The sequence below is a fragment of the Cervus elaphus genome, chromosome 16 (assembly GCF_910594005.1).
Source record: "Cervus elaphus chromosome 16, mCerEla1.1, whole genome shotgun sequence".
NCBI lineage: Eukaryota > Metazoa > Chordata > Mammalia > Artiodactyla > Cervidae > Cervus > Cervus elaphus.
In genome coordinates this window covers 9,389,187-9,414,610 of record NC_057830.1, presented here as the reverse complement: position 1 = coordinate 9,414,610, position 25,424 = coordinate 9,389,187, and the positions used below count along the sequence as shown (strand labels likewise).

Here is a 25,424-nt window from a genome sequence, read left to right as displayed (position 1 = left end):
CAATACAATCTTATAGTTTCTGGATATTTAAAAAATAGCTTGGCTAGAGGGTCCAGGGAAAAAAATTTCTGTAACTCTTCCTGTCTCATATTAACCCAACTCCTTAAACATTAAAACAAACAAACAAACAAAAAAACCCTATTTGATTTTTTAAGGTGGGTGTAGAGAAATGACACCTCTTTGCCCTTAATTTCCCATGGTTGTATTTTTAAAAAGTATTCTGGCAGCTTCCCAGGTGGCTCAGTTCCCAGGTGGCTCAGTGGTAAAGAATGCGCCTGCCAAGGCAGGAGACACAGGTTCAATCCCTGATCCTGGAAGATCCTACCTGCCAGGGAGCAGCCAACTACATGTGCCATAATTATTGGACCTGTGCTCTAGAGCCTGGGAGCTGCAACCACTGAGTTCACGGGCTGCAACTCCTGAAGCCCCTGAGCCCTAGAGCCCATGCTCGGAAATAAGAGAAGTCACTGCAGTGGGAAGCCGGTGCACCACAACTAGAGATTAGCCCTCAATTGCCACAACTAGAGAATAGCCTGTGCAGCGACGAAGACCTGGCACAACCAATAAATAAATACATAAATAAATAAAAAAATTAATATGGACAAGTGACACCAATTAAAAAAGGTATCCTATTTTTCTACTAGGGAGGGGTAAATAAAGACTTCTCTCATCTCATAGACTCGCAGTTTTACAAATTTTTATTCTAAAAAACAATCAATTGTGGGAGATGCAGGATGGATCCATTAATCCCTTCTGTTTCTATATGGGGCAAGTCCTTCACACATAAATTTTTTAAAAAAAATCTGGTATTTTTGGAGGGTGAGGAGGAAGGGGGGAATTCCCTTTAAACCTTACCAAGTTACAACAATGCCCGTTCCTCAAATTTAAAAATAATCTGATTTTTTAGGGTGTTGAATAGAAATATTCTTGTTCACCATTTACTTCACCCAGAGTTTCACAAATTTTTCTTTTTAAAATCAATTTGATTGGGCGTGTGGATGGGGGGTGGGGGTGTCTAACCTTTCACCCTTCTTGTCCAACATGGGACCAGTTCTTCAAACTTTAACTTTTAAAATAAATATATTCTTAAAAAAATTGACAGGGATAGAGAGAAACATTCCCTTTATCTTGCATTTCACATAAAAGCAGCTCAGATATTTATTTTTAAAATCAATCTGACTGGGGGGGCTAGAAAGAGTCCCCTTAACCCCTCTTGTCTGACATAGGGCTAGTTCTTCAAACTTTTATTCTTCAGTTACATTAGATTTTTTTGGAAGGGTGGCAGGGGCAATGATAATATCCCCATTGAGTCTTCCGATTCTTCCATAAGGCCAGCTCTTCAAACTTTATTTAAAAAATCAATCTGATTTTTTTGGGGGGGTGGGTGGGGGGAGCCAAAGAGTTCCCATTAACCCCTTGTGTTCCGCCCAGAGAAGGCGCCCCAAACTTTTTTTCCAACGTGAAAATGACCTCTCGGAGGGGCTGGGGAGCGGGGGCAGGGCAGGAAGGCTCTGAGGGGCGGGCGCGGGGGGCGCGGCGCGGGAAAGTTTGGGGGGCGGGTGCGCCTCGGCCCGGGGGCAGGCGGGCGGGCGGGAGCCGCGCGCCCGGGGGCCGGCCGGCTTTGTGTGCGGCGCGGAGGCCGGTGGCGCGGAGGCCGAGGCCGAGGCCCGGAGCTCGCGGGCCGCGCGGCGAGGCCGGCCCGGGGGCGGGCAGGGCGGCGGGGGGCGGCCGCAGCCCCGAGAGGGGCGGCTCGGCGGCGGCGGCGGCGGCGGCGGCCGGTGCGGGCCGGGGGTGGGGGCGAGGGCCGGGCGCCCCCCCCGCGCGCCCCCAGCGCCCCCGCCCCCCCGGCCTGAGCGGGGCGGGCGGAGGAGGGAGCGGCGGCGGCGGCGGCGGCGGCGGCGGCGGTGGTGGCATTGTGCGCGCACCAGCAGCCCGGCCCGGGAGGAGCAGGACGCGCCGGGGCCGCCTCCTCCCGCACGGACCCATGAACCAGCCGGGCGGCGCGGCGGCTCCGCAGGTACGGCGGGGGGCCGGGGGCATGCACCGCGCGGGGGACCCCGGGGGGCCGGGGCCCGGGGCGCTGCGCCACTTCATTGCAAGATTTGCAAAATGCAAAGTGCCTGGGCACGTTTGCGGGCTTTTTTGTGGGCGCAAACGGGAGAGTCGGGGTCTGGTGAGCCCCCCCCGGGCGCAGCGGGGTGTGCGGAGGGTGGGGGTGACGCGGGGGTCTTTTCGGGCCCCCACCCGGCGCCCCCTCCAGCCCCTGGCTCGGACCGGAGCCCAGAAAACAAAGCGGCGAGAGAACAGAGCAGCCATTTCAGTTTGGACAATTCACATTTTGCAAAAATGCAACCCCTTCCAGATCTCCCCCCTCCCCTCTAAATTTGCAATTTCCCCCTGACCCTCTGTGCGCTCGGGGTCCCCGATGACCCCTCGGGAGGTCTTTCCCCCCTGGCTTCCTATCTTTGCAACAATCTTTTTTTTTTTTTTTTAGGCCATATTTCCTTTTCTCAATTTTTTTTCTAATTTTTCTTCAAACGGTAGTTTTTTCCCATTAAAACGACGCCACCTAGAGGATACTATTTTGTAAATAAAAAAGAAATTAAAATTGAAAAGAAATATTTTTTATTTCTTATTTTTTCAGAAGTTTCCTCTATAAGGCAGCGGAGAGGACAGAGATTCTTTTTTTTTCTTTTTGAGGGTGACAATTTTCACTTTGATCTTTCCAGGAGCATAGAGACAATTTTTATTTCTGAAGCCAAATCCAGATAATATGTAAATGAAAATTAAGCTAGAATTTGAATGAATTCAGTTTTTGAAGGGGAGAAGGCAAAAAGCCTTTTAAAACCAAAGTCGATTTGGCTGCCCAACTCATTGTAGTTTGAGAAAAAACTATTTGGAATGAGGAAAGGAGGGAAATTGTTGAGTTTAGGGGAAAACTGGGAGAATTGGCTTTATTGAAGCAATTAGAAATTGTACTTCATTGTAATTTGGAACTTGTTTAGCTCAGTGGGCATAAAAGACTAATTTTGCCATTTGGCAATATTTAAAGTTTTTCTATTTCCAAGAAGGAAGGGTTTAAAAGAGAAATAGAGCCTAAAATGTTGGCTTTGGACACACCCAAAAATTGTAGGTTTTATTTTTTTAATTTTTCATTTACATTTTACTGCGTTTAAATCCCAAGGTTCTAAAGAAAAGCAGAAACTGGAAAAGTTAGAGTGAAATCCATTTTTTCCCTGCATTTGTTGGGTTGTGTGTTTTTTTTTTTTTTGCTTTGATGGAATAATTAAGACTGTTTTCTGATTTTGTTTGCTGAAAGGTCTAGGCATTTCTTTTTTTGCTGTTGTTTTATACAGAAAATGTCAGCCACCTTTTCTGAGCAATATTCAGTGGGAAAAAAATGTAAATTCATTACATTATACAAATTGAGTAGTCCACAGATTTGTAGGAGAGACCGCCATTAAAATAAGATATGCATAATTAACATTATTATGAAAAAACTAACAGTGGATTCACAGAAGCTCATTTTTTATGACATGCAACTGAATCAGTTGGTAAAGACGAGGGTTGAAGAATCCTTGGTAAGAAGAAAATTTTCCTTTCTGTGGCTTGCTCAATCTTTCAATTTGAAAATTTTATTATTAAAAATATATATCCAGTTTGGTTTCAGGCCTCTTTGATTGTGCTGTGGGGTTGGTAGTTTACTAACATTTGGTATTTTTCACAAATCTGATTACTTTCAAAGGGGGAAAAAATCCATTAAGCTTGATCATTTAGTGGGGGGGGGGGTCTAATTTTTTTTTCAAAAGCACAAATTTTACTGACTTAGGAAGGAAAGATAAAAAAGGGAAGGACAGAGAAGAGATGAAAATTCGGATTTTTATCCATCTCCTGTAGTGGAATACTTACTTTGCTGGAAAAATGGGGTAAAACACCAATTCAACTTGATTCTAGCATCAAATTTAAAATTTTTTTTTTAGGGAAAAAAATCAAAATATAAACAAAAGCCAAAACCCAAAGATACTTGTCTTTGGACCATGAAAGCATATGTGCACATACTATTAGATAGTTTTTGGCCTTCGAAAAAGTCAAGGTGAAGCCAAAAAAAAATTTTTTTTTCCTTTGGGAAGACAAATATTGGCCGAATTGAAATTTAACAAAGGAAGATAAGGTACCTACCCAAAGTTGAAGGGTTATTTGTGATAAATTACTGTCTGAACTTGCTGGGGATTTTGCATCAAAAAAAGAAAGTTCCAATTTTTCTATCCGAAAGGAGGGGGAAATGTTAGCATTTGTGGAGTGGTTTCTTGGATGGGACCTGGTGGTGGGTCACACAGGGCTAGGGCAGAAAATCCTGTTCCCTTTTGCCAGCCACCAGCTGGTCTTGGAAGAAATGATGGCCCTGGTCCATGAATTCCCAACCCTGTTTTGCGGAAATTCAGATTTCTAAGGGGATACAAATTCTTGGGAAATATATTTGACAGTGCAGAGGTTTGACATTTCCCATCACCGCCATTGCATTTGGGAGATTTTTACTTTTTTAGTAACAAAATCCTTCAGGGCTGACTGGCCACATTCTGACATATTTGGAATGAGCTTTTTTTTTTTTTTTTTTTTAAAGTAGCGTAATTAATTTTTTTTTCTGTTGAATTATTTAGGCCGATGCCTAGGACAGGCAAGGAATTTATAATTTCCAAGGGCTCAGGAGGTCTCACGAGACAGGAGAGCCAGTTTAGCAGGTGATGGGAGGAGAACTGTGTCCTGCACTGAGGAGGGATGGGTGGGCACCCCTACCAGGCATCTGAGAAAGACTCAGGGTTGTAGATAACAGGTTATTTCTGGTGCAAGGAATAAAAATATTGCAGCATGTTCCTTTGTGTGCCCTGGATCTCCTGACACACAACTCAAATTCCTTCATTCCATTCTCTTGAAATTTTGTTGTGTTGTCTATGGTTTAAAGGGAACCCCTGACTAGAAATGGAAAATCATCTCTGTTTTGGAGGCTTGTTTTTTCTTTTTTCTTTTTAAATTGGTTATTCTGATCATGTTTGTTTTAAAGGAAATAGAGGTGCATGATGGTACTGTTGGGGGCGGGGTCAATTTTCTTTTGTTTCTATTGGCGTCTCTCAGGATTGAGACGGTGACCTGGGCCTTGCCTTTCTCATCTCCTATGGTGGATGGAAGTGTGACCAGGAATGGATATATATCAGCTGATTTTTATTAGGCCATGTCAGTTCACCAAACTCTTGTCGTCTTGGGCGAAAAATCTGGCAAATTGGACTTGAGGGGTGGTAATTTGATGATGGACTGAGTTATTTTGGTGAAAGATCATTTATGCTCAGTTTCACAGAGGAGACTCTTATTAATGTTTTGCTTTTCTGCCTAAGGAGGTTTTTTTTTTTTTTTAATTTTCTACTAAGGTTTGAAATTTCAAGGGCTTGCTTTATTGCTTGACTTCAGACCAAGCTAAGAAAAAGGGTTTGCTTATACTTTCAGCTCTGTTCAGAGGTGAACTTGAACAAGGGCTCTTGCTGTTGTAGAAGGAAAGCAACAAAGATGGCTGGTCAGGGTGAGTGTGACCTCTCCCTGGTCCTAGGAAATAAACAGCCAATGGTTTGTTTTGTTTGAGAAACAGTTTAAAAACTCCTGCATTGTCAGATACCATTCTCCCCCTCCACCTTTGACTCAGCTGTTGGCATACTGCTTTCTCTGACTTCAGAAGGCTCATGTCGTCTCCTTGGAAGGGTGATAAGAACTTCCTTGTGTGTTTCATTGGATGTGTAAGGGGACTTTTCACGGTCATGGTGAAATTTTGAAATTTTTCTGTGTTCTTGTAATGTTTCATGTTAGTGATGTCTCCTCCCTGGTGATGGAAGGTGAAGTGGCTTTGTGGGTACACAGGAGGCCTAGTTTGCCCAAGGTCTTGTGTATGATCTTGGACAAACTGCTTTTTTTCCCTTCTGAGCCCTCGGTCTTTGTGTTTGTCATAGGAGAGCTTTGGAACACAGCAGTGATACTAATAAGTTGTTTTCTTCTCTGATTCTGACTCCATGCAATGGGCTATAGCTGCCTGGATCACTGTGTTGAGAAGGATTCTGAGGTCACATCTGGACTCCGATATTGTGGAGCATGGGGGGCAGTGGTAACGTAGCAGTGTCCGTCCCAGAGTGGGGGGTGTACCACTGCTCACCATACCCAGGCTAGGTTGTGACTCACGACCCATTAGTGGGTTGTAAGATCAGTTCAGTGGATCACAGTCAGCACGCACACAAAAAGAACAGAGTAGGATACAGGGGAACACACACTAGCAGAGGCATAGCTATATACTCAAGGTAAGTGTTGTCTTAACGAAACTTTAGTTTTATTTACATATGCTGATGCGTGTGCACGATAAATGTAAGTCCTACTGTGAGTTATGGTTTAAAGAATTTGACAGGTGCTGGTCTAGATGATCGACAATGATGTGCTCCAGGAATCCCTCATATTGCTGCTTGTACTTCATTTTCTTATTTATTACCCCAGTTGACTTTCACATGAATCCTTTGGGATAGGTGTCCTGGGTCACATTTTTTTTTTAATTCTCTGGTCGAACTTAGCTGAAGGGCCAGCTGTGAAGACATCTCGACCGTGTAGGTGGCAGTCAGGCATGCACCCCGGCTTGTTGGCCTTGGATGAGACAGGAAGGGCAGGTGCTATTAATGTGTCCTTCCAGAGTGAAGTGGCATCTTGGCCAGGTTCTCTGGCTGGGAAGGAGACTTTTTAAGTAGTGTGGGATCCCAGTCTTGATGGGAGGGAGAGCAGCCCCAGTTACTTTTATTCCTCACTTACTTCACATTGCCAGTGGACTTTTTTTGGAGTTAAGAAAGTTCATGTCTGTGCTATATTTAAATACCTTCAGACTCTGAGTGAACGTCTGTATTTTTATGTGTATGCACTTCCTAAAAAACTCAAGAATTGCTGTCTTGGTCTTCTCATCTTTTAAATGTGTCAGGCCGATGCTGTCCAATCGAAATAAAATTCAAGCCACAAATGCGAGCCACATGTGTCATTTTAAATTTTCTAGTCACACTTTAAAAAAACCAAGAAGTAGATGAAATTAATTTTAATAATATGGCTTATGTAACAGCATATCCACAATGCTATCATTTCAGTATTAATATAAAAATTATTAATGTGCTATTTTACATTCTTTCTTTGGAGGGGTACTGAGTCTTTTCTGACTAGCCACATTTCATGTGCTAGTAACCACATGTGGCTAGTGGCTCTGTATTGGACAGCATAGAACCAGACCAGTGTTCCATTTCATCATTACTGGGTGGCCTCAGAAGGTTATAACACATCTTTGAAAGCCCTTGGTTTTGTTGGTGGGACTTCCTTTCTGAACTCTGTGCGCTGAGGCATTTCATCCATATAGCCTCTTCTGGCCAAAATGGTCCACGCCTCCCTTGTACCTGCCCTAAAGCAGTCTTCTGCCAAGGTTAGGCCAGAATGCTTTAGCCAGAAGTGACAGATGATGGCTCGAAACTCATGTGTGCCATTGAAGTTAAGAAGTGGAGGAGTCTGTCCTAGGAGGTTGGTTTAAAAAGTATTGCTTGGAAAAAGGATGAAGATGGAAGAAGACAGCAGGTGCGTAGGACCAGGGTTGGGGGTCCGAGGGGTGGGAGGAGATCTGGGTGCAAAGACGGTCAGCCAGTGCAGTTCATTTCTGAACTGAACATGGAACCACCAGGAAATTCCCCCCAGGGAAGGCCTTAAATACAAAGCATAGAAAATTTCTAACAGCCACCCAATTGGTGAAATGGAAAGGTGGATGTGAGGTCAGCCAGACCAGAGTTTGAAATCCAACCTCATTGCGTGGTTAGCCTTGTGTTACTTTGGAAAAGTCTCCTTTGGTTTTGGAACCACAACTTCTGCATCTGGAAGAAGGGGTGAAATAATCTTGACCTTGAAAGGTTGTTTTATGATTAAATGAAGCAATTCACGTGTTATATCCAGCCACTCCTTAGAAGGTGGTCAATACTTGTTAGTAATCTCTTGATCCAGTGGTCTCCATTTATGGAGGTTGACAGCAGTTTTGGTTGTTCTGCAAACTTGGTGACTTATCTTTAGTAGGTAGAGTTAAGTAACGACAGAAAATGTGCATTTTTTGTGTGTTGTTTGATTTTAAAACAGACTAGGATGAGACATCTCTTGGACCTTACACATCTTTCCTGTCCAAAGTGTTGTCAGTGCTTTCATTCCAAGGATGCTCTGGCTCCTCCAGATATTTCTGGGTTTGTTTCAAAGCCTGTGGCACAGTTTAAAGGGATAAATCTTAATCCGGGGTGAACTGTCTACCTTTTTTTTTTGGATGATTTATTTTATTTTTTGGCTGTGCTGAGTCCATTGCTGCACTAGTTGTGGTGAGTGGGGCTACTCTCTAATGTGGTGCGTGGGCTTCTCATTGCAGCAGCTTCTCTTGCTATGGGCCATGGGCTCTGGCGTACAGGCTTAGTTGCTCCATTGCATGTGGGATCCTCCTGGACCAGGGATCGAACTGGTGTCCCTTGCATTACAAGGCAAATTCTTAACCACTGGACCACTAGGGAAGCCCTAAACTGCCTACCTTTGAGATTCAGTTCACACCACGCCTTCTGTCTCTCATGACCTCTCCCTCATTTTTCTCTGTTCCATGAGAAACCAGACCCCCTTGAGACCCACCTGCATGTTCTCTTCTCTGGAGCCCCCTGGACCTCTGCAGCCTGCAGGACTGTCCAGATACTCTGGGCTCACAGATGGGAGTTGGTTGTTCACATTTCTGACTCAGCAGCCAGCTTGCGAGTTCCTTGAGGGCAGAGATCATGGGTTATTCATTTTAGGGTCTGGCACTGAGCAGCAGCTCAATAAATGTTTGATGACTTAATCTTATTTTTTGGAAAAAGCTCAGATCATTTGGATTTGGATCTAATGAAGAGTAGGTGACCAGTTTGGGTTTGGCCATTTGGTCAACGTCCGTGTTTTGTTAGGGAGCTGTAAATAGATTTCTTAGAACTGGCTCCAAAGCCCATGGCTCCCTGGGAGTAATAATAAATAAATAATAATAAATCAGAGAGGGCTCCCTGGATGGGACTAATGCTCCTTTGACTTCACATATTGTGGAGAATTTTAAAAAGTTCCCATCCTTTTTCTCTCATGATGTAAGAACCATTTCCTTAAAATAGATGGAGACATCCAGATTTGTAGGTATGAAGAATGGGGCCCACCATGTCCAAGGAGGTGGAAAAGGAGGGGGCGCCTTGAGGTGGAGGGCACTTGATAATTCCCTGTCCTTGCTCCTGGAGCTGGTATTGGCTGTAGGCCCTAGAATTGGATGTCAGAGGATTGTTTGTAGATACACAGAACCCTTCAATGTGAAGTAGCTTAATGTGTGGTTTGATGTTCAACCAGGCCCCATCTTTGGTCAGATTCCCATTTGCACATGCCAAGGATTCAGGGAAAATTTATGGAGGAAAACTGAGAATATTCTGTTTATTTGCTTAATTGTTTTTCCCTATAAGTTTTAGAAAGCGCTGTCATTGTTAACCTTGTATAGCCCAGCTCAGTAAGTGAGCACAGAGTCCCATATTTCCTGCATGGTCAAGTTCCCACATTTTCTTATTTCTGAAATTGGGATGTGTTTTACAGTAGATGTGTGTGTTCTATTTCAGCACTGTTTCTCCCTCTTTTTTTTTTTTTTTTTTTGGTCTCAGAAAGCTATTATAAAATCGATGGTGTATCTGACAGTCTAAGGCACCTTGGAATTGAGGATAAAGAGTGTCCTGTTCCTGGTGGGGTGAGCTGTGACAATTAGGGACTTCCAATTCTGCCCTTTTATTTTAACCTCACTTATCTCTGGGTTTGGTGTCTCCACCTATAAGTGAGACTGGAACTTTGCCTTCTGAGGAAGCATCTGGAACTCTGAATTTGCCTCACTTTCCTTCCGTGTCTTGCTGTGGTCCCTTCTCTGAAAGGCTGAAGCAGCCAGTGGGAGGAAGGTGAAGCCTTGGAAACAGGTGATCCCTTCTGTATGGCCACGTGGATGAACTGTCCTGCCAGTGGCAGAACACCAGCTGGACATTTCCAAGGGTAGAACAAACAGATTGAAGTTGGGGGGCAAGGCTCTGCTCCCCTCTCTGCTCTACTCCTTAATCATATTGTGAGATTTGTCCAGGTATAATATTACACTTTGTTTTCCACATCTGTAAAGTGGTGATGATAGCAGTGATGATGATGACGATAGTAACAAGTGCGGCACAGGGTTCTGCTGAAAAGTTGCGAGGGGTGTGAGAAAAAAGTTTGTAAAACGCAGAGTACTTTTCACTTGCAGCATGTTTTTTATGCATCTAATCCAGGGATGGTAAATAAGTAATATACATGCCACCACTCCCCATTTTTAAGCCTGTGGCAGACATTGCTAATCAATCATGGCAGTCTTTTCCATGGAACCTGGCCAGTGGCCTTAGAATCCTTCTTAGTAAGACGCTACCACATGAAGCCAGTTTGTCATTTCTGATTTAGACACACACACACACACGCGCGCGTGCACGCATGCACGCCTGGGAAGAGAGGTGGAGTTACTTGCCCAGAACCTCAGTGGCTAGGCGGAGTCACTTCAAACCTCAGATTTCTTAACTCCTCAACCAGTGCTTTTTCCTATTATTTGCACAAACACTCTGTCAAAAGGAATTAGAGTTAATTTGGTCTTGAGAAATCGTGAGAGGGTCTTGACTCCTCCCTTCCCTGTTATAATTAGATCCCCTCGGGGTTGTCAGCAAAGCGGTGCTGGATGACCTGCTTCTCTGTCTGATCCCCGCGTGATCAGGTTTCAAAGGGAAGATGTGGTGGCTGGGCCACTGGGTTGGGTGGTGTTGCCCGCTTGCTCACACGTATGGTACGGTACAGATGACGTGGCCGGGGGGGTGGGGTGGGGGCAGGGCCCGCCCTGGGGTTCCTACAGGAGCACCTGGGTTTGCGGTTTACACACCAGCCGTTCCTGGGAATCTTAATTTCTACATCTGGGACCCGAGATGGACACAATCCTTCACAGGAATGACGTGAGACAGTGTGTTTGAAAATGTTTTTTAAACTCGGAAGCCCTGTGTGTGGTTTATTTTGTTTTGTTTTATACGTGTTAATTTTTATAGCTAGAGCTAATCCCTGATCATCAATGCCCTGTTGGGTAAATTGTATAAACCCAGAGTCACAGATGGGTGCACGCAAGGTGAATTGGCCCCTTATCTTGTTTTATTTTATTTGATTTGCCAGCCTAAGATTTAAAACATTCAGAACTTTCAGGCCTTTGCAGCGTAGGGCCTGTTTCAGCTTTGTGTGTGACCTGCTGCACCCCGGAAGGCACCGGCATGTGGGAGCCCCGATGCACCTCTGTTTGTTGATCGGCTGCGTGCACAACAGTTCACTTGTATACCCCTCACAGGCTTCCTGCAAGCATCCCATGAGTTAACAGACTCAAAAGTGCTTCATAAACAGGGAAACGTATTGGCGACAACTCCTTTCTTTTCTTAAAAAGGAAAGGAGGGAGGCCAAGGTGAGGATGGTATTGAGTCGACAGAAAAATGATATAAATATTTTGGCTGACGAAGCAGGAGGAGGCTTCATATATAATCTGTGCTATGCTTAGTCGCTCAGTTGTGTCCGACTCTTTGCAACCCCATGGATTGTAGCCTGCCAGGCACCTCTGTCCATGCGATTTCCCAGGCAAAAATGCCATTTCCTTCCCCACATATATAAGCTAAAGAGAAAAAAATCGAGTCAGGTGACGCTCCGCTCTCCAGTCTGCTGTGGAAAGCACAGGAACACCTGCTTTCTAGTGAAGTGACGTTCTGTGTTAGGGGTGGAATCTCTGATTCCCAGGGCCAGCCCTGCTCGTGGGGGCGGGGGGGATCCAGGGAGAAACCAAATCTGATGTCTCCCCTGTGGGTGGGAAATGACTCCTAACAGGTGGAGGAGGTCTGAGTGGCCCTCATCAAACCCCTGGCTTGCAGTTTGCTGGTAACATTAAAAATCAGAAGCTGTTTTGGTTCTTTTTCTGGATGTGTTATTGTCTAAGACAGTATGCCTGAGGGGCCAGCCCTTCTTAGTTCAATTCAGTCGCTCAGTCATGTCTGAGTCTTTGTGATCCCATGGACTGCAGCACGTCAGGCTTCCCTGTCCATCGCCAACTACCAGAGCTTGCTCAAACTCATGTCCATCGAGTCAGTGATGCCTTCCAAACGTCTCATCCTCAGTTGTCCCCTTCTCCTCCTGTCCTCAATCTTTCCCAGCATCAGGGTCTTTTCCAATGAATCAGTTCTTCGCCTCAGGTGGCCAAAGTATTGGCTTTTCAACTTCAGCTTCAGTCCTTCCAATGAATATTCAGGACTGATTTCCTTTAGGATTGACTGCTTTGATCTCCTTGCATGTCAGGGGACTCTCAAGAGTCTTCTCCAACGCAACATACAGTTCAAAAGCATCAGTTTTTCGGAGTTCAGCTTTCTTTATGGTCCAACTCTCCCATTCATACATTACTACTGGAAAAACCATAGATTTGAGTAGATGGACCTTTGTTGGCAAAGTAATGTCTTTGCTTTTTACTATGCTGTCTAGGTTTGTCATAGCTTTTTTTCCAAGGAGCAAGCGTCTTTTAATTTCATGGCTGCAGTCACAGTCCACAGTGATTTTGGAGGCCAAGAAAATACAGTCTGTCACTGTCTCCATTGTTTCCCCGTCTGTTTGCCATGAAGTGATGGGATGATCACTTCGAATGAAGATGCCATGATCTTCATTTTTTGAATGTTGAGTTTTAAGCCAGCTTTTTCACTCTCCTCTTTTACTTTGATCAAGAGGCTCTTTAGTTTTTCTTTGCTTTCTGCGATAAGGGTGGTGTCATCTGCATATTCCGCTTTGAGCCTCCTTCTGGTCAAATTCCCACCAGCCCCAATATTCTTAAAGAGAATTGAGAATGGGAATTTTTATCTGGTGAAATTTTGCCGAGAATTTGTTTGGGCTCAGAGTTTTGCAAGATGAGGGGACATAACCAGAGCCCTTGGAATACCCAGAGACAATAATTGAAGGCATTTTGGATGCTGGAGACTTTTTTAAAAAAAATTTCATCAACTGGGGGAAAAAAATAACTATAAAAATTCCAGTGCATTTATGTGGGTGGTTTTTTTGTTTTTTGTTTTTTTAATGTATGCTAGAAAAGCAGAAAGTGAAACTGATCTGAAGTAAAACTGAAACTGGCCTGAAAATGAGGCCTCAGGGAAGGGAAACTTCCCTGGGGTGCTGCTAGCTTGAGCTGGAAGTTGTCGTGAGGCTCGTCTTTTTGGGTCGCAGGAGTCTAGAGCTAACACGGCTCATGGAGATGATTGAAGTCTGTGCCATCCAATACGTACTGGCAACCACTAGCCACGGGTGGCTGTCGAGCAGTTGAAGTGTGGCTAACCTGAACTGAGATGCGCTGCAAGTGTAAAAATTCACACTGGGTTTTGTTTTATTTATTTGTTTTTTTGGTCAATTGTCATTTTCTCTTCTCTAGATCAGGATCTTGAAGACTCAGTAGGAAAAAAAAAATGACTGTAGACGGTCTCAGTCATCATTTTTTAAAATAGGGTTAAAATGATAGTATTTTGTATGTTGTGTGAAATAAGGTATTAAACATTTCACTTGTTTTTATTTCATTTCTTACATGTGGCCACTAGGAAATTTGAAATTACCTAGTGACTTATATTCCATTTCTGTTGGACCGTACTGAGCTAAGGCAACCTGAACCCCCCAGACAGAAGGAGTAACTTGTTCTCGAGGGTTAGGTCACAGGGCAGCTTCATCAGCTCATTGGACAGACAACAAGACTGAAGAGTTTGGGGTGGAAGGGAAGATGATGTAGTGGTATAGGTAACAGCATAACTGGGTGGTTAAAATGGAGGGGTCATGGGAACTTGAGAGAGGGACAGACAGAGAGAGTGAGATACTAGTCATTTGAGGGAGGGAATTAAAATGCTTCCCACTTTCCTTATCCATTCCCCTAAACATTAATTAAACACTTTGGAAGAAAGTAAACCTAACAAGATGAGCAATAACAAATCTAAAAGATCACCCCTGACAGTTTTTCTGATTGCCAAAAGAATTTCAGTCTATTTAGTCTTCTACAGTCTTTTTGAATCAGAGTACACAATTCAGGACTGGTTTGGGCATAGAAATCCAGGTCCCATTTGGGTCTGTGGGTTTTGGATCCTGGGGGGCTGGAAGCCATTCTCTTACTAAGTTGGATCTGCTCCCTGTAATGATTTGGGAAGGAAGGCTTCTAGAAAACCCAGAGGGCATATTGCCTAGTGGACAGAGCCGGCAGGGTGAGAAGGTCACCTAGCTCCCCTGACGTAGGAACCTGGAGGAGGGTGACTAACCTTGCGGGAAGCAGCAAAGCTAAACTTGAACCCGGGCCTACCTTTCCAGCCTGGTTCTCCTGCTGTTAGTGTTTTGAAAGGAGTTTGAGCAATGCATTGGAAATTCAGCCTTACAAGTTTTTGTTCTTTAATCAGGAACTCTTTCTGTCAAAAGGCTGAAGTTTAGCATTCTATCTCACTTGATTTTTGCAAAGTAGAATTTGTCTGCCTTGAACTATAATCATTGCACATTTGTTGACTTGTTATATGCCAGGTACTGGATTAAGCATTTAACATCTATTATCTCATTTAATACAACCACCCTGGGAAGCAGGGATTTTTCTTTTCTTTCTTTTCTTTATAAAATGAAAGAATTGAAATTGAAGTAAATGGAATTGCCCAGTACTTAGCTGTCAGTCGTGTCTGACTCATTGCAACCCCATGGACTGTGTAGCCCACCAGGCTCCTCTGTCCATAGGATTTTCCAGAGGCAAGATTACTGGAGTGGGTTGCCATTTCTTTCTCTAGAGGATCTTCTCAACCTAGGAACTGAACCTGAGTCTCTGGTGTCTCCTGCCTTGCAGACTGTTCTTTACCCGCTGAGCCATCGGTGATTCAAATTCAGATGGATGCCAGATTCCAGGCTCACAACATTCCTTTGAGGAAAGTGAAGTAACATGGCCAAAATGTGGAGTTGGTGATTGGCTGGAACCTGAACCCCAGTAGATGCTCTGCCCATGCCCTGCCCCAGACCTTACTGTGGGGGGTTGTCTGAACCCTGCTTCATGGGAAGTTGCCCTCCCGACTCCGAGGACCTTGTATGGCACTTGCCGTCTCCTGTTCCTCAGCTCCCAGCTCGCCTCGGTGGACCTGGGCTGTGTTTCACGCGCAGAGCCTTTAATACCGCGTTTGAAAACAGTTGCAGAAGGTTTGCTGTAATTAATTACATTTGACATACTTGGAATCGGGGCCTCCTGGATTCAGAATGCAAATTTATGCCCAGACAGATGTAAGGTATGCTTGGAGCCAAGAGCTCTGGCACGTCCCCGCTAGGGCGTGTGGCTTCGCTCACTGCCCTGATGGGAATGTCATCACAGGCAGTGAGTGGGAGAGGCAGGACTCAAACTCGGGGGTACCAGGAGCCCACAGGCTTTTGGAGGAGAAATAGCACTGAGCTTTAAGGCAGGAATTGTGGTCTCTAGTCTGAGCCCTGCTTCTAATTCAGCCGTGGTAGGGGGAATCTCTTTTCCCTCTTTGGGCCTCAGTTTCCCCCACTATGCAATATAAAGGCTTAGGCTGGGTGGTCCACTGGGTAGTCTCAGAAAGTACATGCTGTAGTTTGTTCAGGGGCAAGCGGGCAGTTAATCAGGAAGTCAGAGCTTGGGATGCTCGCTTTTGGGAGTATTAACCATCGAGGTGAGAAAGGCTTGTGACTGGTAGGTAAGCAGGAGGCTGGTGGAACAGAGGTGTACGAGACAAGGTCTGGTATCTCGACAAGAAGTTTGTAGTTTCCAGGGCTCCACGTAGAGAAGTTATTTATTCCGTATCAGTCCCTCCTCCTACCCATATATACCCATCTCACCATCTGTATTAGTTATCTATTACTGTATAAGACATCACCTCAAAACTTTGGCTTAACCGAACAATAGTCATTTATTGCCTCTCATGGTTTCTGTGGGTTGAGAATGTGGAAGTGACCCAGTTGGTCAGTCTGGTTCGGGGTCTCTCAGTGGTTGTGGCCAGATGGCTGGGGCGGGGGTCATCTTAAAGGGTTCTCTGCTCTCATGTTTGGAAGACTCAGAACAGCTGGGGCTCCTGGAGTATCCCTCCATCTATCCATCATCCATTCACCTTCCCACCCACTGATCTCTCTATCTATTTATATATGTCTTTCTAGCCATCCATCTACTTTATATACATATATCTTTCTAATCTGTCCATCTATGTATCTAACGTATATCTATCTAATCCATCTTTCTGCCTTTCCATGTATCTCCGTGTGGTCTCTCCAGCATAGAGATATTTGACTGGACTTCTACATGGCACCTTGAGGCTCTGAAAGCCCATGTCCTATGAAGGCATAGGGTCAAGCAATTGCAGCATCTCCTTGAATCATCTAGCCTCAGACCTCATGCAGCACAACTTCCATGTTAGTCTTTTGGTTGAAGCAATTGTAAAAGTGTGCCCCAGTTCAAGAGGAGAGACATAAACTCCACCTCTCCATGGAGTTGTGTCGACATCATGCTGAGTATGTAGGATGGGATATATATCAATGTGGCTCTTTGGAAAACTCAGGCTGACATTCCATCTGTCTACTCACCAACCCATCTGTCTAGCTGTTCACCTATTCATCCTTCTCTCCACAGACCCATTCATCTACCCATTTCATCTTTCCATCCTTCAGATGTCTGTCCTTCCTTACTACTATCTGCTTATCCATCCATCCCATTCAGTCACCAAACAAATCTCCAGCAACCTAATATGAGCCAGGGACAGCTCAGCTCAGTTCAGTCACTCGGTCGTGTCCAACTCTTTGCGACCCCATGGACTGCAGCACGCCAGGCCTCCCTGTCCATCACCAACTCCTGGAGCTTACTCAAACTTATGTCCATCGAGTTGGTGATGCCATCCAACCATCTCATCCTCTGTTGTCCCCTTCTCCTCCCGCCTTCAGTCTTTCCCAGCATCAGGGTCTTTTCCAGTTAGTCAGTTCTTTGCATCAGCTGGCCACAGTATTGGAGATTCAGCTTGAGCATCAGTCCCTCCAATGAATATTCAGGACTGATTTCCTTTAGGATGGACTGGTTGGATCTCCTTGCAGTCCAGGGGACTCTCAAGAGTCTTCTCCAACACCTCAGTTCAAAAGCATCAATTCTTCAATGCTCAGCTTTCCTTATAGTCCAACTCTCACATCCATACTTGACTACTGGAAAAAGCACAACTTGGACTAGACGGACTTTTGTTGGAGAAGTAATGTCTCTGCTTTTTAATATGCTGTCTAGGTTTGTCATAGCTTTTCTTCCAGGGAGCAAGCGTCTTTTAATTTCATGGCTGTAGTCACCATCTGCAGTGATTTTGGAGCCCCCCAAAATAAAGCCTCTCATTGTTTGCACTGTTTCCCCATCTATTTGCCTTGAAGTGATGGGACTGGATACCATGATCTTAGTTTTCTGAATGTTGAGTTTTAAGCCAACTTTTTCACTCTCCTCTATGACTTTCATCAAGAGGCTCTTTAGTTCTTTGCTTTCTGCCATAAGGGTGGTGTCATCTGTGTATCTGAGGTTATTGATATTTCTCCTGACAACCTTGATTGCAGCTAATCAGCTGCATGACCTTGGGCAAGTTACTTCTTGTGCCTTGGTTTCCTCACCAGTAAGGAAACATGAGAGGGACAGCTAGGTACTTTGAATAATGAACTAAAGGAGAAAATGAAACTAACGTTTATTGAGACTCTACTCAGCGTTGGTCCCTCTATCCTCAAAGTAACACCATAATGTAGAATTATTATCATGTTTATTTACTGGTGAAGGAACCAAGGTACAAAGAAGTAACTTGCCCAAGGTCATTCAGCTGACTAGTGTCTGAGCCAGAATGTAAACCCAGGACTTCCTCATCACCCTGTCCCAGGTTATTTCCATTCTGATTCTGAGTATAAAATGGCTGTCCAAGAGTTGGTTTTACTCTTCTCTCCTTTTTTTTTCTAAGTAAAAATAGGTTCTTTTTCCCCCCAATTATAGAAAAATATGTTCAATACAAAAACATTCAAGCATACAGAAAAGCAAGATTATTTTTTAAAAAAACCACCCCAAATCCTACCACTGTTTTCATTTTGATGGACATTATTAAAATATATATGTAAATATTTATAGAAATGAGACTATATTCTTCATGCTGTTCAGTAGCCAGCTTTTTTCATTTTAAAACTCATTGACACCTTTTTCATCAGTAAATTTGTTATTACTTTACTGCCTGCATTGTGCTTCTACTGTGTATGTGTCTTCAAAATCAGTGCCTGCAGGATTTTGGTTATTTCTGACCCTTTTGCATTTGATTTTACATTCATTTGTATGGTAATCTCCTTGACATCACTTGTGAAGAGGTCCATAGCTGAATCCCAGCATGTTCACATTGTACAGGTCGTATCAGTTTACGTTTCTACCAGGAGATTGTGAGTGCTCACTGTGCACATTGTGGCCATCATCTTGTATTGCCAAATATCTTTGATGTCCCAGTAGACAAATTAATGAGGCTGAACATCTGTTGGTATATTTTATTAGCTACTCGTGTTTCTTCTTTTGTGAATTGCCTGTTCAAGCATTTTGCCCTTTTTTCTTTCGGGGTGTTTGTTTTTCCCTTTTTTTTTTTAAAAAAAAAAAACTCTTTGGATTTTAGAGATATTGACTCTTTGCTATTTAAATTCTAAGTTTTTCTTTTTTGAAAAAAATATTTAGTGATGTTAAATAAAATGTTTAGTTTTTAATATTTATGTTTTGGATTCTATTTTTTGTGTATGTCACACTTGAAAAGACATTAAGAATCTAATGAATATAGCTAAATGAATTTGATTTTAATGCATTTAACATTAATTAATGCAATTAACATTAATTAATTTAATTAAAAGACATTAAGAATTCATAGTGAAAAGGCAGCCTGCAGAATGGGAGAACGTATTTGCAAATTCAGTATCTGGTAATGGGTTAGTTTCCAAGATACATAAAGAACTCCTACAACTTAGCAACCACAACAGTAAATACAACTTTAAAAAAACTGGGTAAAGGACTTGAGTAGACATTTCTCCAAAGACGATATGCAGATGGCCACCAAGCATATGAAAATGTGTTCAACATCACTTATCATCAGAGAAACACAATTAAAAAACAATGAGATATCATTTTGCACCCATTAGGATGGCCACTGTCAGAAAATAAGTGTTGGTGAAAATGTTGAGAAATTGGTAACCCTCATGTACTGTTGATGCTGCTTCTGTGAAAAACAATATGGAAGTTCCTCAAAAAGTAAAAACAGAATTACTGTGTGGTTCAGTAATCCTACTCCTGGGTATATATCTGAAAGAATTTAAAGCAGGATCTCAAAGAAATACTTGTACATCCATTTATTGCCACATTATTCACAGTAGTCAAGAGGTGGAAGTAACTCATTTGTTCTTCAATGAATGGATAAATAAAATGTAGGATAGACATACAATGGAATATTATTCAGCCTTTAAAAGGAAGGAAATCCTGTCATATGCTACAATATGGATAAACCTTGAGGACATTATGCTACAGGAAATAAGCCAGTCTCTAATAAATATTGTATATGATTCTACTCATGTGAGGCATCTAAAGTAGTGGAGCTCATAGAAACAGAAAGTAGAATGGTGGTTGACGGGGTGGGGGAAGGGGGAAATGCAGAGGGGGTGTGTAGTGGGTATAGAGTTTCAGTTTTGCAAGTTGAAAAAGTTCTAGATGTCTGTTGCACAACACTGGGAATGTGCTTAGCTCTACTGAACTACACACTTTGAAATGTTTTAAGATGGTTTTAGAAAAAATGAACATTTATTTAACAAATAAGCAGTTTGTCTTGCTGGAACAGACACACAAGAAATACTTGTACTTCTACACCACTGGAAATGTGCCTAAGTGCTCACAATAGAATTGTGTATAATATCAAATACCTGGAAACAACACAAAAAGATTTTATAGAAATAGTCACCATTTTTTTTAAAAATTAATTTTTATTGGCGTATAGTTGCTTTGCAATATTGTGTTAGTTTCTGCTGTACGGCAAAATGAGTCAGCGGAATGTGTACATGCGTGCCTGTGTGCCAAGTGGCTTCAGCCCTGTCTGACTCTTTGTGACCCCATGCACTGTAGCCCACCAGGCTCCTCTGTCCATGGGATTCTCCAGGCAAGAATATTGGAATGGGTTGCCATACCCTCCTCCAGGGGATCTTCCTGACTCAGGGATCAGACCAGCATCTCTTTTGTCTTCTGCATTGACAGCAGGGTTCTTTACCACTAGCACCACCTGGGAAGCCCATGTGTATACATGTATCCCTTCTTTTTTGGATTTCCTTCCCATTTAGGTCCCAGCAGAGCATTGAGTAGAGTTCCCTGTGCTATATAGTAGGTTCTCATTACTTATCTGTTTTATACTTATTATTGGTAGTGTATATATGTCAGTCCTGGTGTCCCAGTTCATCCCACCCCACCTTTCCCCTTTGGTATCATACGGTTCTAAGTCTGTCTCTGGAAATAGTCACCCTTATTTTTTCTATTATTTCATGTAGGTTTTGTTTTCTTACATTTAAATTGTTCGTCCATCTGGAATGTATTTGTTTTAATACATTAAAGGTATAGAGAGGGGCATAGGGATCAGGATCTATATTTTTTTCCAAATGGTGAGCTGCTTGCTGCAACATCAATAATTGAATGATCCATCTTTTCCTCCCCGATTTGAAATGCCATTTTAATCTTATATTAAATTTCCATATACTTAGGTCTATTTTTGGACTCTTATGTTCTCTGGCTGTACAGGTATAGCACTGTTTTAATTTGATCACTTTAAAATAAATGTTAATCATATTTTAAGAACAGACATAAACTAGCATATAAATTGCCACCTGCCGTGCCTACCACATTGGGGCAGCTTTCTGGTGGGCTCTCTGATTGGACAGGCTCTCATTGATACCCACACTGGCATCACTGCCATTATAGAAATGGAAACTGTGGTTCATAAGGTTAGATAACTTGCCATGGGTAGGTAATTGGCGCTTTTGTTCACCACTGGGACGTGGCAGAGTGGAGATTGGAGGCTGAGTCTGAACAACTTTAGAGCCCGTGGAGTTCCTTTAACAACATGCTGTGTCTTTGGATGCACAGATATCTTCCCTTAGAGATCGTACATGCCTTGATCCTCATCGTGCCTGGCATAGAGTGGTGCTAGTATGTGCTACTTGAAAGGGAAGCAATTCATGGCTTATCCAAAACAGGTATTATTAAAACAGATTATTCCCTGGCTGCAGTTAGATGTATGCTAATGTTTGTTTTAATAAATTAATTTTTAAATAATTAAAGTAACCTAATGATATTACAGGTAAATCAGAAAGTAGAGAAAAAAATTGTGCTAAATATATTCCAGCCCCCATATATTCACTGTTTCGGTGCATTTCCTTCTAATTATTTAATAAGCGTATTTTTATTGTTTGAATCATAATGAATTAGAGTTCCGCGTCCTGTCTTTTCCTTCTCCCATGTTTTCTTTGTTTTCATAATCCATCATTTTTCAAGATTGCACAGTATTCACAGAAGAGAGCAAAAATAGATTGCTTAACCCATAGGCTGTTGGTGAACATTTAGATTAGTCCTGTTTTTTCTCTTTGATAAAATGACGCTGTAAAAGGTGCTCTCCTGGTGGTCCAGTGGTTGGGATTCTGCCTTGCAGTGCAGGGGACACTAGGTTGATCCCTGATCCCGGAGGATCCCACATGCCTCAGGGCATCTAAGCCCATGGGCCACAACTGCTGAGCCCAGGTATTGCACCTACTGAAGCCTCGCACTGCAGCTGGAGAGTAAGCTCCACTTGATGCAACTAAAGAAAGTCTGTGCAACAGCATAGACATGAGTACATAAAATTTAAAAATTACATTGCAATGAACATCTTATATTAAATATTCTGATATTTTAAAGCCATCCCTTTTGGATATATTCCCAAAGAGAGGTTACTGGGTCAAGGGTAGATACTAGTTTTGGGTATTTATTGTCTCTGAGCTTTAGGAACCTCTGCTAATTTGGAAAAGAACTGCAGTCAATTCTTCAAACACATGTTTTGTTGACCTTATTATCATGAAAGGAATTCCTGTTCAATGAGGAGACCTAAAATATATATACAAAAAAGAAAGGATTCCATAATTTCATATTTTCCAAGATGATCTCTGATAATTTCATTTATCCTTGTTTATTTATATCACTATGTATTTTTGAGTAAACTTTTAAATTTCATTTTATTAGCCAGAATTCTCTAATAATTTTTTTCCTGCATTTATGTTGATAATCCATATTTGGATGATGATCCTTTGTCTTTTGACATCCTAAATATCTTCAGAATTATTTCAACCATCCATTAAATATTTGTTCCAACTATGGGTGACAACCCTTGATAGGTGCCAAGGTGTTGAATCAACATGGATTCCCTTCACAGCCATCTGTAATGTGCTGCAGAAAGTGCTTAGTGCTCTGAAACTGGATACTGAGGGTGTTTGGTGGAGGGAAGGATGAATCCTGTTAAATCCTGGGCAGCTTTCTGGAGGAAGTGGCATTTGTGCTTGGCTTTGAAGGATAGATAGGGCTTTCAGGTCTAAAAAAGAATCTGTAGGAGAAAGGATGGAACAGTACATTTTGGGCCAGTGAAATAGTATGAATCACCAAAGAAAGATGAGCTTAACTTTTAGTGAATTTTTAGTGTCAAAATATGATGGTGGTTTAATTGCTAAGTTGTGTCTGACTCTTGAGACCTCACGGACTGTAGTCCGCCAGGCTCCTCTGTCCACAGGATTCTATAGGCAAGAATATTGGAGTGGGTTGTCATTTTCTTCTCCAGGGGATCTTCCTGACCCAGGAATTGAACCCAGGTCTCCTGCACTGCAGGCAGATTCTTTACTGACTGAGCTACCAGGGAAGCCCAGTATATTTTATTATAAATCTAATTCTTTGAAAGCTGATACATCACAAAATTCTGCCCAAATATGGTTATCCCTTATGTGGTCCCACCAGAATGTTCAGTTAAATCCTAACTGTTGTCTCTGAGGGGCTGGGGGAAGAAAGGGGCAAGGGAAGACGGGAAGAAAGCCAGTCTTTGGTAAACTGGTATCAGGTAGAACGGTATTTTAACTCTGCAAAGTGCTTCTGCAAATGCAGTCTCATTGCTCCCTCCTGGTGTCCTGACAGAACCGACCCCCGCGAGGCCTGTGACTTGTTCAGAGTCTCAGAGCAAGGGAGGAGCTGTGCTGGGCACTGGCTCTCAGACTTTCATGACTGACCCATAGGAGGAAATACATTTTATATCATCCTCTTACACATTCTTACACTCATTGAAATAAAGCAAAAGTAGGGAACAGTATTTACACTTAACCACTTGCGATACATTGTGGTAATTCCTATTCTGTTTTTTTAAAATTCTGGCTGTGACTCGTTAAATTGATTTCAAGACCCAACAGTGGGTCATGACCTGCTATTTGAAAACTGCTTCCATTGTGGCTCAGCTGGTAAAGAATCCTCCTGCCATGCGGGAGATCTGGGTTCGATCCCTGAGTTGGGACGATCCCCTGGAGAAGGGAAAGGCTACCCACTCCAGGATTCTGGCCTGGAGAATTCCATGGACTGTATAGTCCATGGGATTGCAAAGAGTTGGATACTACTGAGCGACTTTCACTTTTTCACTTTCACTTACATACACATATGTACTCATAGAAATAAAGCAAAAGCAGGGAACAGTATTTATACTTAACCACTTGCAGTACATTGTGATAATTCCTATTCTGTTTTTTAAAAAATACTGCCTGTGACTCATTAAAGTGATTTCAAGACCCAACAGTGGGTCATGACCTGCTATTTGAAAACTGCTACTCTGAAGGACCCTGAAAGCCTGGCGTCAGATTCCCCTGCCAGGACCTCCCAGCTGTCCTGAGGAAGTGGAACCCAGAGCTTCTTTTCCCCTCCTGTCCAGCAGGTGAGGAATAAATCCGGTATGTCCTGCCTGCCTGGCTCCCCTGTCCTCATGATGAATGGTGATTTTTGTCACTTCTCATTGAAGATGTGAATGCCTGAAGCAGGCAGCTGTGGAGCTCCTGAATTGGTGAGCTGAACTTGGTGATGAGCTTGGAGCAGTTTCCAACACTGATTAGAAGGCTCAGGGGTTCCAGTGAGCCACAAGGAGCAAAATTATTAATGGAGATTATCTCAGAGGTGTATAGGAGTATAGGTCTATTTTTCTTCATTGAACGTGAACCTCTTTCATAATAATAGAGTGAGTTGACAAAACACTTTTTGAAGAATTTACTATATTTCTTTTCCAAATCAACAGAGATTCCCAAAACTTAGTACCAGTAGTCACCTATGTAAGGAATGACCAAAACTCTGGGGGGTGTGTGTGTTTGTGTGTATTATGGAAATGTGTTGAACTAATATCACTTCTTGACCCAGTAATCCATCTTTTGGAATATATCCAAAGGAGAGGATTTTAAAATATAAAAATATTTTGTGTATGAAGATGTTCATTACAGTGTAATTTTACATAGGCCCAGCATTAGGTCTGGTAGGAGTATGCAGTGTGGGACCAAGTACAGATGCTGGTGCTGCTCTGGGCCCAGGAGAAACAGTCACTGGGTGACTGCTCTGAGAAGCAGGATGACTAAGGATGTACACTTTATAGTCAGGCTCTGCTGTGTTCATTAGTCTCTCAGTCGCGTCTGACTTTGCAACCCCATGGACTGTACCCACCAGGCTCCTCTGTCCATGGGATTCTCCAGGCAAGAATACTGGAGTGGGTTGCCATGCCCTCCTCCAGGGGATCTTCCCAACCCAGGGATCAATTCCAGGTCTCCCGCATTGCAGGTGGATCCCTGGTGGATCTGAGCCACCAGGGAAGCCCATAGTGAGACTACCTGGATTCAAAATCCAGATCTGCCCCTTTTAGACCACACGCCTCTGGGAAAATTACTTAACCTTCTTTGTGTCAGTTTCCTCATCTGTAAAATGGGTTTGGTGAGAATTAGGTGAGGAAATACTGAGAACAGGAGAACAGTGCTTGACACACACTAAGTCCTGCGTGAGGCTCTGGTTGGCTAATTAATTCTGTTTTGTTTTTTTTCCTTGCACAGAGGATGGAAACTTTGTGTAGGCTCACTTGTCATGTGTCTGCCTCCATTTGGAGAGTAGGACATAGAGAGTGGAAGGACTATAGGACTGGATGTGAAAGATAGAACGTTGAGGGTTCTGCCCCTTATCAGACTTTAGCTGAGTTTAGGGT

The 25,424-nt window shown here is 43.1% G+C and overlaps 1 protein-coding gene across 17 annotated transcripts in view; it reads left to right on the top strand.

The window, feature by feature from the left end:
• Positions 1 to 1,764: 1,764 nt before the first annotated feature.
• The window catches only part of ZNF618 (zinc finger protein 618), a 200,860-nt gene continuing 177,200 nt past the window's right edge, over positions 1,765 to 25,424 (top strand). For 16 of the 17 annotated variants that reach the window (XM_043870604.1, XM_043870600.1, XM_043870616.1 and 13 more), the window contains exon 1: positions 1,765 to 2,017. In XM_043870604.1, coding sequence (XP_043726539.1) covers positions 1,985 to 2,017 — 33 coding nt within the window. In that variant the 5' untranslated portion in view covers positions 1,765 to 1,984. The remainder of the gene's footprint in view (positions 2,018 to 25,424) is intronic. The other variant, XM_043870606.1, reaches the window with a different exon arrangement.